General features: G+C 40.4%; 3 protein-coding genes across 4 annotated transcripts; all 3 read right to left on the reverse strand.

Annotated features, from left to right (window-relative positions):
• Positions 1 to 1,504: 1,504 nt before the first annotated feature.
• Positions 1,505 to 4,774, reverse strand: cox5aa (cytochrome c oxidase subunit 5Aa). Of its 2 annotated transcripts, none has more exons than XM_030054582.1 (5): positions 4,607 to 4,774; positions 3,553 to 3,669; positions 2,199 to 2,320; positions 1,966 to 2,087; positions 1,505 to 1,876 (listed from the first exon to the last, which is right to left on the reverse strand). In XM_030054582.1, the coding sequence occupies exons 1-4, from the start codon at positions 4,677 to 4,679 to the stop codon at positions 1,974 to 1,976; spliced, it is 426 nt and encodes a 141-aa protein (XP_029910442.1). In that variant the 5' UTR covers positions 4,680 to 4,774; the 3' UTR covers positions 1,505 to 1,876; positions 1,966 to 1,973. The 2 variants fall into 2 exon arrangements, with proteins under 2 accessions (XP_029910442.1, XP_029910441.1); XM_030054581.1 differs by having other exon boundaries at positions 1,970 to 2,087; positions 4,607 to 4,770.
• A 2,311-nt stretch (positions 4,775 to 7,085) lies between these two features.
• rpp25a (ribonuclease P/MRP subunit p25, a) lies at positions 7,086 to 7,721 on the reverse strand. Its single transcript, XM_030053517.1, has one exon. The coding sequence runs from the start codon at positions 7,719 to 7,721 to the stop codon at positions 7,086 to 7,088; it is 636 nt and encodes a 211-aa protein (XP_029909377.1).
• Positions 7,722 to 9,808: 2,087 nt separating this feature from the next.
• LOC115360761 (protein mono-ADP-ribosyltransferase PARP6-like) lies at positions 9,809 to 16,902 on the reverse strand. Its single transcript, XM_030053890.1, has 23 exons — positions 16,753 to 16,902; positions 16,537 to 16,619; positions 16,197 to 16,274; positions 15,621 to 15,715; positions 15,452 to 15,512; positions 15,261 to 15,351; positions 15,113 to 15,179; positions 14,220 to 14,369; positions 13,983 to 14,124; positions 13,703 to 13,834; positions 13,165 to 13,260; positions 12,942 to 13,034; positions 12,665 to 12,790; positions 12,496 to 12,561; positions 12,323 to 12,390; positions 12,170 to 12,218; positions 11,860 to 11,972; positions 11,661 to 11,733; positions 11,449 to 11,518; positions 11,240 to 11,319; positions 11,074 to 11,137; positions 10,874 to 10,958; positions 9,809 to 10,750 (listed from the first exon to the last, which is right to left on the reverse strand). The coding sequence occupies exons 2-23, from the start codon at positions 16,537 to 16,539 to the stop codon at positions 10,654 to 10,656; spliced, it is 1,899 nt and encodes a 632-aa protein (XP_029909750.1). The 5' UTR covers positions 16,540 to 16,619; positions 16,753 to 16,902; the 3' UTR covers positions 9,809 to 10,653.
• Positions 16,903 to 17,399: the final 497 nt, after the last annotated feature.

Below are 17,399 nucleotides of genomic sequence, written 5' to 3' on the forward strand. Positions count from 1 at the left end.
TTGTTTCTAAATGTAGCAATCGTTGTGAGGGTGAATCACTCTCTTTGCAAAATACAGCAAAGAGAAACAAGATCTTAGTTTTAAATGTGATCAAAGGGACTTTCATGGATGTTGCATGTGGATATGACCTCTAAACTCGCAGGATAGTTTCTTTTGTGTTGCTGAATGGGTTTTATTTCATTTCACAGCACAAAGTAGGCCCTATTCCAGTGCCAGGAAATACAGTTTGACCTCTGCGGTGGCATGATAGTCAGCCTCTACTCATGTAAATTGCTTTTTATTTTCTTTGGAGTGGGATCAAATCAACTTAATAGCAGCACAGACTAAAGTCTTGGTATTTTGTGAGGGGCTGATCAAGATTATAATAATATCTGAACTCTGCTGTGTGGCTTTCAGCGGCCAGACAGAGTGAGTTTGTGGCAAATGGTCAGAGGTTGCCTGAGGTCATGTTTTATGCAGTTGGTGTTGTCATCTGATCTATTCCAGCAAACTTCCCAAATTATATAATATATTCATTTATTCCTACAATTAAGGCCGTAGTGTGTATGTGGTGGGGGTGGATGGCTTTCTGTATAATGACTTGCTGGCTACTTAACAAACCTTAACTGCAATTTGTCTGTCTTTGTAAACCTCCAGTGTGCATTTATTTAGAACAGCTTTGTTTATGACAATTGTGTAGTTCTCTCTGGGGAATGCTTAACTGCAGAAACCCCACCCCTCTACAAAAAGACCAATATAAATGCTGTTGTTCTGAGCAGACTCATTCAGGAGGAGTGGCAAAATTCACCAGATAGGAAAATGAGGAAACATACTGAAGCCCTAAAGCTATGGTAAGCTTCAGCTGATTTAGCTTAGCCACATTTTTCCACTTATTCCTCTCTTAATCAAGGGGTCTCACTGAGACTGATTTTTTTCCCACCAGAAACCTCAGGACAAAAATAATTAAGAAATAACGCCCAAGTCTGTGAAACAGCATTATACAAGTAGCTCAGAAAAAAAAAAAGTGAGACATCATTGCTCTAAATAAGTGAGTACAGTAATTATCAAGTGATCTGCTGTTTCAAATAAAATTTCCCATGATGTTAATAGTTGATTAAACCCTTAATTCAGTTTTGGTCAAAGATATTAACACAGTAGTTTGGCCACCAGATCACAAATCATCAAAAGCAAAACCACTTTCACTCAGAATGTTACTGAAGCCTTTACGACTCCAAACCTCTAGTTTTAATGGGACCAGTGTGGTACTAAATCATTAACATTATTCCCTTTTGTTTTTCCTCTCATAAAAAAACAGCTATGTATCAGCATGGAAAAACTACTGAAATTAAATATATCACCAGCAGTACTTGGAAATTAGTACAGACCATGATAATTGCTCAATATTTACAATTTGACTGGCCTCAGTCATGAATACTTGCATTATTTCTGTTAACAGAGTTGACACCCTCAATTTCCTTATGGGCAATATTCCTATTTTCTTGATAATAACCTTATAGACCATGTACCATTTAAACAAGTTTATTTCACCAGCATGTCATTTTCCCTGAAATGAAAAAAGATGTCATAGAGATATCAGAATGAGTACAGTAAGATGATTTATACATTCATGCCAAAATGCTGCTCCCTGGTGGCAAAACATGACTGACACAAGAAAGCCCAGATACACGGACTAGGACAAAATGCATCATCATGACCTACTGTGCTCTCAAACAACTTGAGCGACACTCAAAGATACAGTTTCCTTTATTAGGTTCATCAATATTTTACAAGCGCAAGAACTTAATAAAGGCCAAATTAAATATCACACATATTATACGAGGCAAAGATTTAAGTACAAGGTATCTGTGTCCCGGGGACATCTGTCGTTGTTAGAGATCTAGAAAAAAAAATGAGAAAAAAGTCTATTAGAATGACATCTTGTGACAAATCTGGAAACGTACATTACTGATTAAATCATTTTAATACCTACTCCTCTATACTTTGTCAATGCCCAGTTCTTCAGGTGTGGAGATCCCAAGCTCGTCTAGTGTGGGCCGCAGCTCCTGAATCAGGTAGGGGTAGATCTCTTTGTGGGGGCCGGCTTTGTCCTGAGGAAGCAGCAAACGGTTTACATCAAACATCACAACCTATGAGTAGCAACTACAAAACATGGCAGGCTGCTACTTTTTCCTCAATAGGTAAATCATGTTCTCTTTCACCTTGACAGCTTCCAAAATTCGGATGGCGCTCGCCAAGTCATTTAACCTCCGACAGGCTCTCAGAGCTGCTTCAAGGATCTTTGGTTCAGGTACCAGATCATAACCGATCAACGTGTTCATTCCTGCAAGATGGAAATGAATTCATCAGCTGAAGGAAGGAAAAAAAAAAAAAAAAAAAAAAAAACATTTTCATTACAGTCTCATTTCCATTAATACATCTCTGCTGTGTCTCAAGACCAAGGTTGTAAGATAAAGGAAAAACATTATTTCTACATCCAACTTGTGTATTTCATACATTTCTTGTGCAGTTAAAATTGACTTAATGGATCAAATCTTTATCTACACTAAGAAGTTGTTTGCCATCAACCTAATAAGAAATAATACTTAATTTATTTTACATTACTTTCTACAAATGGTATAATCCAAGGTTGAGTAATAAGAGTACAGTAACAATAACCAGCTCCAGATGACGCAGGGAAAGTGAGACATTATGCTTGGGCCATGCAGTGGACACTATTTCATGAAGTCACCAAAAATCTCCAGGTCTTACTAGTTCTCACACAGTAATATGCCTGTTTTCTTTGCTTTTACTGACTGATCAGACTGGATACTGTTTCAGGGTTTTAGTGAGGAGTGTTGTGTCAGTGGACACGGTGGCAGCTGCTTCAGGTTATACAGAGAAAAGTCAATGACGTGGACTCAATAGTTTCTGTGTGTTGAAAATGAATCAATTTCATACCAATAATTACCAGAAACAAACCATCAATGCACAAGAGCTGGCAGCACCATGACTGTTTGTTGGAAAACCAGCAAGCTGACCTCTCAGTTGTGATACATTTGTCAGGAAAAACTTTGTAGGCCTCATGAATTGTCAATCTCATTTTTATCTTTAATGTTAATGTTTAGCACATTCACAGAAAAACTTTTATCTGCTGTGTGGCTAACCCTAACCCTAATTTACTTTGAAATTGTTTTTTGTTAAATCCTAGCTTTACACTTTAATCACAATCACTCGTTTACTTCATTAGTCATGTTTCCCTTAAAAACTGTGTACATTTTAATAAGTAATAAACACCATTCATAAGAATGTATGTTCACTTTGGGTGGCCTGTCCAGGCAAAACATAGCAGAAACAAGAACTCTGGCCTACTAACCCAACCAAGCAAGTGGCAAATTTCATTACACTGTACCCTGCAATGTAAACAGTTTCGTGAAATGATGAACTGGGTTTTTAATGTGACATCTGTTGCCATGAAAGTTTGATTTCCAGTGCGTTAACTATACTATGTATTGTTAATGTTTTAACTATGCTGCTCTAATCAAACATTATTGTCTAATCATTTATTGCTCATACCTTTCCTCAGCTCCCATGCGTCAATGTCTGGCTTGTTGAAATAGGTGACCCAACGGGCATCAAACTCTTCATCAGTCTCCTGCTTCCCATGCGAGTAACACCTCGAGGCCAAAGGGGCTGGACAATAAAAATCAAGACAGGTGTGAAATTTGTCATCATCAAAGCTCTTACAGTGTAATCTAGTGTTCACCACATATATTTGACTGTGTACAAATGGCACACAGTCAAGGGTATCGACCCTGATGTGGGAAAAGGTTGCTAGCCGTCTAGAAATATATTCCAGCTGGACCCTTTCCAACAAACTCACATGACCTCCCTACCTGCCAGGCTGCATGCACACACTGACAGCACAACTGGTCATGTCAACTTCAGATAAGGACCTTGGGACACATTTAAGTGAAGGGGGCATGTTCAGTGGATTTGTATATGCAGTGTACTTCATTAGCTGATTAACATTTCAGCCACCATTAATCGACAGTTGCCTCCCTTAATTACTTATTAGCTACACCTACACAGACAACGATTAAGGGTAGTGTAGCATCATGTTAGCTTGCAAAGCTTTGATCAAACCAAGACAACGTAATAGTTACGTGAATTAGCTACTTCTTTAGTGATAAAAGATGATTTATGTGCTGCAGTCAACTTTGCCCTACTGTCAATAAACCGGACTGACACCGCTAGCTTACAGCTTAGCTCATTGCATGGCAGCCCGGCCACAGGGCCCGAGACGGAGCCTTCCAAGTGGGTCATGGCAAGGACACGGACACATTCAACCAAAAACCGGAAAACATTCAGAAACACACACTCGTGTCAAACGTGTCATGGAAAGACGATAAACCGCGACGAAATTTCCCCAATGAACTCCTACCTCTGACATGTTTAAGTGTGCGGTGAGTATTTATAGAAAGCTAGCCGGGCTAGTGTCACCGAGCTAGCGCATTAGCCGGGCAGGGCGCCGCAGTGTAGCGACAGATAGAGATTTCCGCCCGGCCGTCACCCTCAACGTGTATAAAACAAGAAGTCACAGTACAAAAAAGACATAATGACTGAATACCTTGACACCCTCGTTGCGTGCGGGCTAAACTCCGGACACCGGAGACTGAGAGTCGGACGGCGGCTCTGAACATGATGCAGGAAAGCCAGCAGCTGCTAACTCGGGGGCACGAGCGGATGAGATTGAGCAGCAGGATGTTGCGCTGCCTCTCACGTAGGCGCTCTCCCTACTGCGCATGCGCCAGCCAGTGTCCCTGTATTAATATTTAAATTGTTGACCTATACCAGGTGCGCGGCTCTGACATTGACCTAGAAATAAAGACACACACTGGCGCCATACATTTGTTTAGTCGGACTATTTTGATGTCAAGGTCCTGTTGGGAAGTGGCCTCGTATGAACATGAATGAGGGTCAGTCTTTCTAAAATGTGGACTGGAGAGGTCTTGTGAATGAAGCAGGCACATGCTCTACTTGAATAGGGCATTTATCTCTCAGTATTATATACTGCAATTCAACAAAACACACAACTTAACTGTAACTGATTCGTCAAGAAAGATTTTTGCTCCTAAATGTCATTACATGTTTGGTAATGAAACAAGAAATCGCTTTTTAAACCCCTTATACACAAAAAGTTAGGGATATTTGGCTTTTGGGTGAAATTTATGGAAAATGTAAAAAGTTCACGCTTCAGTGATATTATATCATGAAAGTAGGGCATTTAAGTAGAAGCATACAGTGGTGATTTCCTCATCTCAAACAATTTCTTGAAACAAAAGCCAACAACAGTGGTGGATATACCACAACAAAAACTGTCAGTGTTTCAATAACTTGTCATGTGCTCTTGAGCATCAATTACAGGTTGACAACGACGTCTCATGCTGTTCACAAGTCGAGTTATTGTCTGCTGAGGCATGGCATCCCACTCTTCTTGAAGGGCGGCCCTCAGGACATTGAGGTTCTGGGGTACAGAGCTCCGGGCCTCCACATGGCGACTCAGCTGATCCCATAGGTTTTCTATGGGATGCAGGTCTGGAGAAAGTGCAAGCCACTCCATTTGAGGTACCCCAGTCTCCAGCAGCCGTTCCCTAATGATACGACCTCGATGAGCTGGAGCATTGTCGTCCATGAAGATGAAATAAGGCCTGTGTTGTTCATGCAGGGGCACAATGATTGGATTAATGATGTTATTCAGGTAGTATGGGCTTGTCACTGTACCATTCACAAAGTGTAGGGCAGTTCGGTACTGACGTGTCGTCTTGGTCTCATGATGTCAAGATGTGAACAGCATGATGAGGAGGACTGTTTAAATGCCAATTCTAATTGAACCAGGAAATTTATTGGTTGATTCATGGATCAAACACCTGATGTGAATTTTGCAATTAAACTCCTTGTTAGAGAACAGCAACTTGTGCAAAAAGTACTGAAACATTGAATAGTTGGACATGTGCATTCAAAAGTTTACAGAAGATCACATTAAGTTCACCTGTAAAGGTTATAATGCATTTTAGGTTCACCTTGAAATTTCAGCCAAAAGCCGAATATCCCTAACTTTTTGTGAGTAGTGTATATGTTAAGTAGTTCCATTTTTTTCCATGACCAAAGGTGCAATGTGACATTTATTTTACCACGATACTAACCTAAAAGGATACTTCTACTTTTTGAAAATATGTTCTTCCACCGCAGCCCATTTTCAAGCAAGTTTGTTTATTCCAGGGAAGAGCAGGCCACATGGATGAAAATAAACTGCATGAGTTTTCAAATTCATTCAGAAAAACCTACTCCACTAGTTCAGCCAGTATTTTTAGGCACCAGTACTCTCTCCCATAGTAAGAGACAAAACCATACTGGAACAGAGAATTTATTAACCCAAATTCTCTCCTAAAGTAGAAAACAGAATAAAGATTGTTGATGTAAAGCTTTAAGTTGATCCATTAACAATGACTGCACCATCACCTCTGCCCTTTTGCATCAAAATGAGTCCAATATAATAATTATACCTGTACAATTACAACTTAGTACCACTACTATACTGCTGCTGCTGCTAATATTACAACTGCTAGATTTATAATAAGAAGAAAAACAAGAACAATAACAATAATTTACATTTTACTATAATATAACTTACAAAATTTACTATGTTTTACGTATTAAAAGGAAAAAAACAAACACATTAAGAAACTTTATGCTGTATAAGAAAGGGAAGTCTTGTACAGCTGCCCTCATTAAGACATGGAACTGGAACATGTACAAAACCGCAAAACCGTCCTGGGTCACCTTTACCAGTCCAATCTCTGTGGAAATGTATGTTGCCTCAATATTGCATATTATAAACTGGGGCAGTCTCTTTCATTTTGGCTGTGAGAGACAGAAGCAAAAGTTCTCTATTAGCAAACTGTCCAAGGATAAATCAGTAATTTAAATATGGAATTCAGATGCTTTGTAAGTTTATTAGACCATGATAATGCAAAATAGTTTTTAAAATAACAGTCTGACCAAGTGTAATGCATATTTTCAGTTTGCGGATGTTACACAGTGTTGAGTCAAACTGTGGAGGTGGAAGGTGAACTCCAGTCGTCAAGACAAGCTCTCTTGGCATTAGACAGCATGTTGTGTGAGGAGGGGGTACAGGCTGGCCGGTGCAGAGCTCTACATCTCTCCGTGTCCTCTGAGGGAGCACTGAGGATTTCGGGGGGCTGGTACCCGGGCTCCTGGGGATCCAGTGGATCTTTGGAGAGCAGGATACTGATGGCGGGGACGGTCTTATGTATGGTCGCACCTTGACCTCCATGCTGTGGACTCTCCCACACCTCATTCACTGTCTTATAGTAGAGCTTGGACACCTGGTGCAGCCCTCTCACTTTACGTTTCAGTATCTCCACACAGGTTATGGTTTTGGTAACTCCTCTGCCTGATCCTGTGAAGACCACCTGTCTCAGTGCCATCCCGTTGCCGCCCTTTCCTTCACCCTGCATCCGAGCAGCTGCAAACCGCAGCAGGTTGCGGATCTTGCTTCCTTCTTTCACTCGCATGTGCAGGACATCCGCTGCCAGTCCAGGAATGGGGAAGGGACTGGCCTCCTCTGTACGGCTGACTCTCCTGAAGTTTGTCTGGCCCAGTTTTGGATGCAAAGATGGAGGTGGGACAACAGGGTTGAATGAAGTTGATTGTGTTCCCATTACAGTGCTGCTTGTGGCGTTTGAACACATCATCCAAATTGAGCAATTTTTCAAGAAGCAATGAAATAATGATACAGGATGCAGATAATAATTACAGCTTCAGATAGCTCCTGAGATATGATGAACTTCTCTTGTAGATTTAGTTTAAGAATCTTAAAGTTGATCTGCTTTGTATTCCAAGTTGTCTTGGTCTTCTCTTTGTCCTCTGTCCATATGGCAATTCCATTTCATTCCAAACACTGTGATGATAACCAAGAGGATGTAGAGTGCATTTCTTCCCCTGATCCCATGGATGTGAAGGAAAAAGATGTCCTTGCTCTATTCAGCATCGAGGACAGCTGATGCCAACAAACACATATGAGGCTCAGAGAGAGACATGTAGAGTGGGACAAAGTGCTCTTAAAGGCACATGCAACATTTTGCTTCATGCAGTTGTGTCTGTCGCATTCCAGTTTGTTGGTTTTGGAGAAAGGCTTTTGTTGAACCTTTAAGGGCTTAGAGACTTTATTTCTCTGTGTGGTTGCGTGAATTATATGGCCGATTAAACATGAGTTAATGAGGTTTAACGAGGCATGGAGTTGAAACATTGCTTTGTTTTAATTGAATTGGTTTTAATTTTTTTTAAACTATTTTGTTGGTATTCTTATTGTGGATTTTAACAGCAAAGTACAACCTTATTGAGGTAAAGATGTAAGCAAATATCAGTAAAAACAGTTACGACAAAATAGATTATGGCTTTCAAGGCAACTTTCCCTCTGCACTATCATCAGAGAGCCATATGGTTCTTGAGAAATTGCTGCCTTTGGGCTATTATACCAACTCCACAGTTCTCCTCCCTTTAGCCCATAGCCTGCTGGGCTGACCCAGAAATTGCTTGCTACATATTTTGTGTTGTGTGCCACTTAAAGATGCCTCTTCTGAATCAGTGTAGTGTGAGAGACACAGTTAAGAGTTTGTGGCACTAATTTTTGTTAAATTTGCTGAGTTATGTCAGGCAAAACATGTAAGGGAAGACCTGTTTCCAGATGCTAACAGACTTGTTTTTCAATGCTTTCTTCAGAGGATCTGAGCCAATCAGAGAGGAGATGAGGAGGCAGCTGTGGGGCTCATATGGAACCAGCACACTGTTATAATGATGCATTTCTGCCTCACAGAATGGTATGTACCCCATGTTAGTCAGTGAGCGCAGAATTGTGGTTCTCTGTGGTGCCAGTGCAGTCCACAGCAAACACAACCTGTACTGACATCCACACAGCACACAGGCATTGCTGTCTTTGCGACTGTAAGTTGATGGTGAGGTTGGCCACCGACAGGTTCTCTGAGTGCTAACAAATGTCTATGAAAGGCCCATTACCGAGTAATATACTCACATGTGCAATTTGATGATAAAGTCCCTGGGCTATGATCCGTCGTTCACTGCAGCCATCCCTGTCTGCACATTTCCTGTTCACTTGTCAATCTGCTGTGTGATAGCTTTTTAAAAATGGTTTAGCTTTGAATGTCATTCTTACGACACGTCATACATTTTGGATTTGCTTACTGTCATTTCCCCTCAAAGACAACTATGTCCCAGGCTTATGTTAATAAGAGTTGCTCTAAATATGCAGGTAATGTCACCCACCATGTACATCTTTAGCTGTCTCTACTCTCTGACAGATGTGGCTCTAAGGGATATTGACTATTGGTCTAAGCAATAAAAAGTCATCAGAGAGAGTTGTTACTGCTCACATCCCCCCCTTGTGGTGAACCACACTTATGACACATATAATGAGTTCATATGTTTATGTTATAGTCATTTAACTGACACTCTTACCCAAAGTCATTCACAGTTACTAACAGTGAGGGTGAAAGTGACCTGAGACACTTTGACAAGCGATATCATGTTGCTGGGATCAAGCTGCAGGCGGCTGTTTGATCATCTGGATTTCAGAGGAGTTTAATATCTTAAAGAAAAACAGCTAATATTATAAAACTTTAATAAAAAATATTTGGTTATAAAACCTTTTTACAAAAACAGGCTTACAACTCATAGTTATGCCATGGTAGGTACACAGCAGACACAGATTTACAATAAATTACACCTAGATTGTACAACAAGATACAATTGTAAAGGCAAACAGCTTTTGCAGGTGCATAACACAAAAGAAATCATGAGATACCACTCCATCCATCTAGTAAATACAGCTGAATAATGAAGATAGATGCATCTTTCAGTTTAACTGTAACAGGACCTGCATGACAGCCCCTGCACACACCATAAGTATTTCATAAGATAAACTCCTTTCCTTGACCTATCCACAAAAGGAGAAATGTGAAATCCTTCAAAACAAATTCCTCTTTCCCTTCATAGGCTTTGAAGCTGAAATCTGTGTAACTGAACTGTACCTGACTTCCTGTCTTTGATCATACCAAACAAGAGCTCATATTCTCTGCCCTTTGTGTTTGTTTGTTTATTCAACTTGATGTGTTAAAAATAAAAAGTAAAAAAAAAAAAGGGTTTGCAGTACAACCTCGTTTACTCCAACTCTCAAGCCTTCACACGCTTAGATCTTTATATTTTTTGTTAGTGGAATTTCCCTGATTAAACATGAATGAACACCAAACAAATGGCAATCCTCCCAGTCCTATGCTATGGACAGCGTCTCAGAGCACTGAATAAACATCGCAAATAAACATCAGCAACAACAACAGCAACAAATATATATCAAATACAATATTGCCAAGTGTGACATAAAACTTGCTGTTGATTAATCTCAACAGGTTTAGTCTGACAAGTTTATACCACAGCTCAGTTAAGAATTATCGCCTGAAAATTGTGAAGGAACACACAATCTATGTGTCTCTGATTCAATTTGTGTGTGTCTGCATGCATGCAGTATGTGGTGTGTGTGTGTGTGTGTGTGTGTGTGTGTGTGTGTGTGTGTGTGTTTTCTCAGCCAAGCTTTTTCGCAATTGCTTGTAAAATTTCCCTCTGGATCCTGGCATCCTGGGTGTTGATGCTGACATCTCCCACCTGCCCGTTCTCATACCTACAAAAGAACAAAGCAGAGTATTTCGGTCCAGTGAAACAGTCTAGACAGCTCTGCAAGCAGTTTGGCACTGGCCAGATATTTCACAGGCAGCATTTTTCTGTGGCGTCATGTTTTACTTACACAAAGAAGAAACGTGTACACACATGGTCGGATATGGGGCACACCCAAATGTTCCCATGTTTTTGAAGGTCCTTAGAGGTTATGACTGTGTAGACATATTATAACACCTTTTAGGAAACAATGTTATGACAGCATTCGTGTATTTTTAAATCAAGACTCTTTGTGACATTGTATTGTCCTAGGAGGTGTCTCATATTTACCCTCGCAGAGTGCAATGCAATTTAAGTTGTGGCTTTGCAGAAACCTGGCTTGACATGGGCGAGTCTACAAGAGGAGAAGGTGGAAGCAGATATTAAAAGAGAGAGAGACAGGGAGAAACACCCTTGCCCCTGGCTTAAAGCTGGACAAATTTGAATCACACTGTACCTCTTTGATTTTGTTTATTCGGTTGTACTTATTCTTTAGCTCCTCTTTGGTGGGCATTTGGTGCTGTCCTTTACCCATCTCTGAGCAAAGAGGTAAGGTTTGCAAAAGGCCAGAAATTAAGTTCAATCTACAGTCTGATGAAGTAGTAAAAATTGCAAAATTTGATCGCAATAAAAGAGAGAGAAAAAAGTTTCAGTGAGTATTCTTACCAGAATATCCAAAGGATATGCTTGAGACAGGGCTCAAATAGATACCTTTCCCATATGCCGCTCCATGGAGCTTAAACAGGACAGAGGCCAAAAGTGTGAGAAGTGATACAGAGTGTGAAAACTTTTATCGAATTTATTATTCAATGCATGTTTATGATCTTAGCGATTAGCATACCTAATTTGCAAATGATTTTGTTATTTTCATGCTGTACCTGCAACTTTGTGTAGGAGGCATTAACTAGGCCATTTCGTAATATGGAATGCCAGTTTTCAATGTGGGAGCCACTGGAAGGAAAAAAGAAGAGAAATGAATGTGTGAACATATAAAGCTGAGATAACATTGTGGGTGTGTGAGCGTTCATATGCAGGTTTATGCATATGAGTGATACTGCGACTTTTTATCTCACTCACTGGAAAGCAAAGGTGCTGCCGTAGAGTTTTCTGGCAGTTTGGAAACGAGCCTCCTTGGATGCAGGGCTGCTGATCAGCAGGTACTGGTGAGGTGTGTGCATGAACTTCAGTTGCTGTTAGGCACAAGGCAAAAAAAAAATACGCATGGCAGAAGTCAAATATCAGTATGAAATGGGATATAGATAAATGTGCAACTAATATTAACTGAAAAAACACTTGCTTTGGCAACTACTAGTCAGCTGCTTGCTAACTATTTATCTTGCACATGCAGCTGCAGTACAAACTAGAGTCTGATTCTACTCTTGCATACCCTGTTCAGTGGAAGCTTGACAATGTGTGATCTATTGCTTGTTATGATCCTGTTGTCAAACATACAAACAAATGGCACAATATAAATCTAAGCAGTACAGTCATACAGGTTTAAAACTGAAAAGATAATGCAGGTTGATTTTGCATGACTCACCATTGTAGTAAAGGGTGAGCAAGAGGATCTATCTTGTCCATCTGTTTCTTCATTTCTGAATATGGACCCTGGAAATTCATCAGTCAGTGAGACATTTACCTTGCTTCAGACTGTTTATTTTGTGAAAATGAAATGAAAAGTTAAAATGTGTTTTAATGTGTGTTCTTAGCTACCTGTGCCATCTTCCTGACGATCAGGACACTGTCCAAGGCACTCTGCAGCCTCTCATAGCTCTTTCTCTGTCACAGGAAAGAGACACACAACTGCTTCACAACAAGTAACCATATACTGAATATGGCATTTCAACTCACGTCAAGTTCTTTAGCTCTGTATAATTAATACCTTCGGACTAAAGGCCAGGGTCTTGGGGTTGCATGGATCAACAACCGAAGGGTATGGTTCAAATATGAGGCTCTTGCGTGAAGACAGAAGAGCCGCTCTGCACATGGCCACTAACAAGTCCACCACCTGTATGACACAGTTTACTGTAATACTGCATGATGATCAGAATCCCTCAAATTATTTCATGTGTGTGTGCGTGTGTGTGTGTGTGTGTGTGTGTGTGTGTGTGTGTGTGTGTGTGTGTGTGTGTGTGTGTGTGTGTGTGTGTTTTACCAACCTCTGCACCAGTGGCAACCTCATCTGTGGCCCCTGACATGACTCCCAGAGTGTAGAAGGAAAAGACACAGAGTTCCCTGGTGCAAACTGCTGGCTAGGAACATGCAAATCAAAACAAATGACCACACTTTGACAGTCATATTTATTACAATAATTCATAAAATTGTATTTATTATAACCAAACCAAATGCCTCGCTGGTTTTCTGTGTGCAACAACAGTGTACCTTTAACATGGGGCCGTTCTGAAACACATGTCGCTCATCACAGACCACGCAGTATTCATTGAGAGTAGGGATCCTCTGCTCAGCATACTTCATGATCTATGCACAAAAAGAAAGCAAATAGACTATATATATTCATTTATTTATTATTTTAACATGAGGGCAAAAGTAACATTTTGAAATCCTGTAGCATTTTTAATAACATTTATTGCAACATGTTGCGTATTAAATAACCTTGGTAAGGAGTGTGTTTTTAATTGTCTGTAATTCAATTGATATGCTTTAGTTTTTCGCATTCTTGATCAACAGTATATTGACTGCTCAATGATATAACGCAGGGTGTCCAATTGTATCAGAAAGGAGAAACTAATCAATGAAGTCACCTGGTGGAGGTCTTGGTTGGAATGAAAACCTGCAGCCTCTCGGCCCTCCATGATGCATGATTGGACACCCCTGATAGAGCGCCTTAATGCTGGATTAAATTCCATTTTTCTCAAAGAAGAATGATAATCAATATCTTATGAGTTTCTTGACAAATTACCTGTACCAAGAAGCCATGCTGCAGAGTGGGAGCTGTCTTACAGTGCCGGATGGCCTGGCAGGAGAAGAGCAGCTCTATCAGCTGTTTGGTACTGAGCTGTGCCGGGGACTTGACTGCAGACACCAGCACCCTCTGAGGACAAATGGATGCACCAAAAAGGTCAAAGTATTATGCACTTTCAGAACTTAGGAATATGAGAGACAGTGCATAGGCAGCAGCAGCCCTAAATTATATCTGTGAGTCTTGTAAATATGATATGAGGTGAAGCAGGAGATCTCACCTTTCCATTGGGTGTGTAAGTGAAGAGATCTCCTTTAGGATTCTTGATGGTGTAGGAGGTCGTGTGATTCATTAAACTGTTCAGTTTTACCTCTGGCAAAACGACCCTGCCCTTCACAGGAGGTTCTCGAAGCCGACTGGATCTGGGTCACAATAAATTAGGAAGCAGTGAATAGAAAACCCACTAACAGATAAATCAAGAGGTAAGCACGGTTAATTTAATTCAGTGACCTCATACCTTGATATCGGTGACCAGATGCTAAGTCTTGCACGAAACTTCTTGATCGTGCCACCAGGCCTGAACCAGGTGTGTTTGGACTTCTGTTGGACTGTGATGTTGTCATTTGTCAGATTTTTCCACTCCTGAGATATGAACGTTTTGAGAATACTAGGGAAGAGAGATGAAGGGTTAGTCTTACATACTGCCGTCAGTAGGTGGGCCATGAATAAAACAAAAAAGGTTAAGAGTTTAATCATTCTTCCATCTGTTAGAGAATTAAACAGACTGTGGTTGTTGCTAGGACCATGTAAAAAAAATCTTTATCCTTTTAACACACTGTATAAGACCTAAGTGTACATTGTACACAATACAATGACACTATATCTTGGTAAATGTATTTTGTTTAATGTGATAAGTGTGATAAGATAATGTGATGCTTGCTGAATTTAAAAGATTAGGTTTGATTCTCACCAAAAATCTCCTTTCTAAACAGCAAAGTGAGCCTGCAAAAATCAAGAGCATCTCATTTTCCCTGACTGAGACTGCCCTATCTACAGAAATGACATTATGGTGCCTGTTATGGACAGTTCTTTACAAACAGGAAGTAATAAATACATAATTTAAGAGCAACACACAAACTGTGTCCTAAACAGCACTGAGCAAGCACTTTTTGGAGAAAAAACTGGACACACCAGTGTCACATATTTTGCTTCTCTTGATCCTTTGATATAATGTCATCACAGGTTGACAAAGCATGTTGTGTGCAGTTTACTAATGTTGTATCACATAATTTCTTGGCATTAAAGCTTACAGTTTTCATTTATCTATTGCATTATGTTCTGACATAATTATCTCCTATATTAACATTTACTGGTGCTGTAAATATCATAAGGGTAGTTTTTAGCACTCACTTCTGTAAATGTACCCCAGGTCCAAAACTGTCAGTTCTGGATGGCTGAAAGACCTCTACTGAAGGTGCTGTGGTGAGAAACATCACTTAATTTTGAGTCACAATGATATAGAGTCAATTTTGTGACAAGCATTGTTGTTTTTGCTCACCAGGGCCATCCAGATACTGGGAGGGAGAAAGGTGCAGACGGATAACAATGGGCTCTGATGGGTTAATCATCCAGGCCTTGGCCACTTCCTCCTTAGGACAAGCACACAGACAGCACCATTGTGAAATAAGATGCCACACAACCAAATATGGCAAAGAATGCAAGAGGAAGCGTGCCATACATGTAACTTACATCCAAGAAGCTGACATTGATATGCAAGTCAACATCCACGTCATCAATTGTCCCATACTCTCTGTAGAAGAGGGGATAGAAAAACATAGAGAAAAGTCTGTTAAATGGAAAAGTGGAGTTCTCTTGCTCACAAGGCCACAACAGACAGCCGTTGTTCTAGTTGCTTTACCTAACAGAGACTGCAGCATGTGAGTAAAGAGTCCTGACTGCCTCTATGTCTGTGTCCAGCTGGGGATGGCGGTACAGGTCAGTCGCACAGCTCCCCTGGCAAGACAAACACAAACAGACTTATCCTGTGTCCTTCGGTCCAAACAGTTCAACACCACAGGGGGTTAAAGGATTACACTACACACAGATTTCTCAAACAACAGTTAAGAAGGCCATTGTTCACATTATTGCATCAAATTTAAGATGTGAAATATGGATTTGTGTCATGGGGCTTTGGTCTGCGTGCTGTGATAAAGAAGAAACAGCTGAGGATAACTAAAGAGGCTATATGATAAGACAGACTTTAGCATCTGCCATTTGTTGTTCTGCTTTTTTTTTTTCTCCTACACAAACTTAATTCCACAAAATGTACACAGACCAAAGAGATCCACCATCAGCAGTCACTGCAACAGCAAGTGCCCATGTCATATTTTGATGACAGTTATTCCTACTCAAGTTTGGGAGAACCGGCTCTACTAAATTGCAATGCAAACTACACTGTAAAGTGTCATAGTAAGATACAAAAACATCTGTTTACTTGGATTCCATATAGGAACTCCTCTAGGTCGCTGTCCTCATCAGATTGACTTTCATTCCAGGGCTGGGAGTCGATTTCCTGTTGGTTAAAAAGACTATCAACCAAAACCAAATCTGCAAGTCCTTTGTGAAGTCTACGGTGTATGATATGATCAGCTTAACTGACATAATCTTTGCTTTTTGATGACTTCCATATCTCATTTGACGTTGGTAGTAAAGAGAAGTTTCCTCCCTGCCAGAACAAATACCTTAGCTACACCCGGTTCATGGTCATCAATATCCAGCCTTTCCATTATTAAGACTATAAATAAAATGTGGGAAGAACAGGCTCATGGACTCACCATCTGTTCAGGTCACAGGAACTTCTTCAGCAATAATGAACTGTCTGTTATTTCCCCTGCGGTGATCGCTATGGTAAAATAGGCTGGGGAAATCAAAACCCACAACTTAATTAGTCAAGCTGCCTTTGAAACTAGTCAGTTTGTAAAATTGCATGTGCATATTACTGTTGAGCATGTACGGTAATGTCAGTGGCACACAGCTATTTCAGTTCTTACCTTTCTTGGCTGAGAGACTCTTGAGCTTCCACATGTCCCTTTGCAGTAAACTAAGGCACTGATGATATGAAAAACAGAAAGGAAAGAAAATCAAAAGTCAGCATTCAAGTCATGCAGCGACAAATGGATATTCCCGTTTGATCGCTTGGGTTGCCCTCTGTGTTTGGCTGCCACTCTTTGCTGTCCTCTCCCCCTCTGGTTTTGAACAGCAGAAAGTCACACATGCTTGGTCTCAGACTTAAAGTCACATGATCGCCTGCAGATACTGAGACCTTGAACAGCTGAACCTGATCCAAAGACAGGAGAGGCTGAGAGGGGCTATGAATGGAAAGAGTGAACAAACATTGTGGATTGATTATCCCAACAAAAGATTGATTTTTATGATTTGAACTGTAACTCCAGTGTTTTTTTTTTTCTATTTCTGTTCTATTTGTGTGATATGAGTGCCATTCCTCCACTGTTTACATTGTTCTTGAATGAAAAGGGGTGGAGGAGGAGCCAAATAAAAACAAAACAACAATCCTCTCTTTGCTTTATTGAGTTTCTTTTTTTCTCCACAGATTACACTGTTCTCTAGCCTGGTTGATAAATCAATTTTATGAGCACATCCAAAGATCCTTGGGGGGCAGATTTGAAAGATGGTGACA

This window comes from Myripristis murdjan, chromosome 6 (genome assembly GCF_902150065.1).
Source record: "Myripristis murdjan chromosome 6, fMyrMur1.1, whole genome shotgun sequence".
Taxonomy (NCBI): Eukaryota; Metazoa; Chordata; class Actinopteri; order Holocentriformes; family Holocentridae; genus Myripristis; species Myripristis murdjan.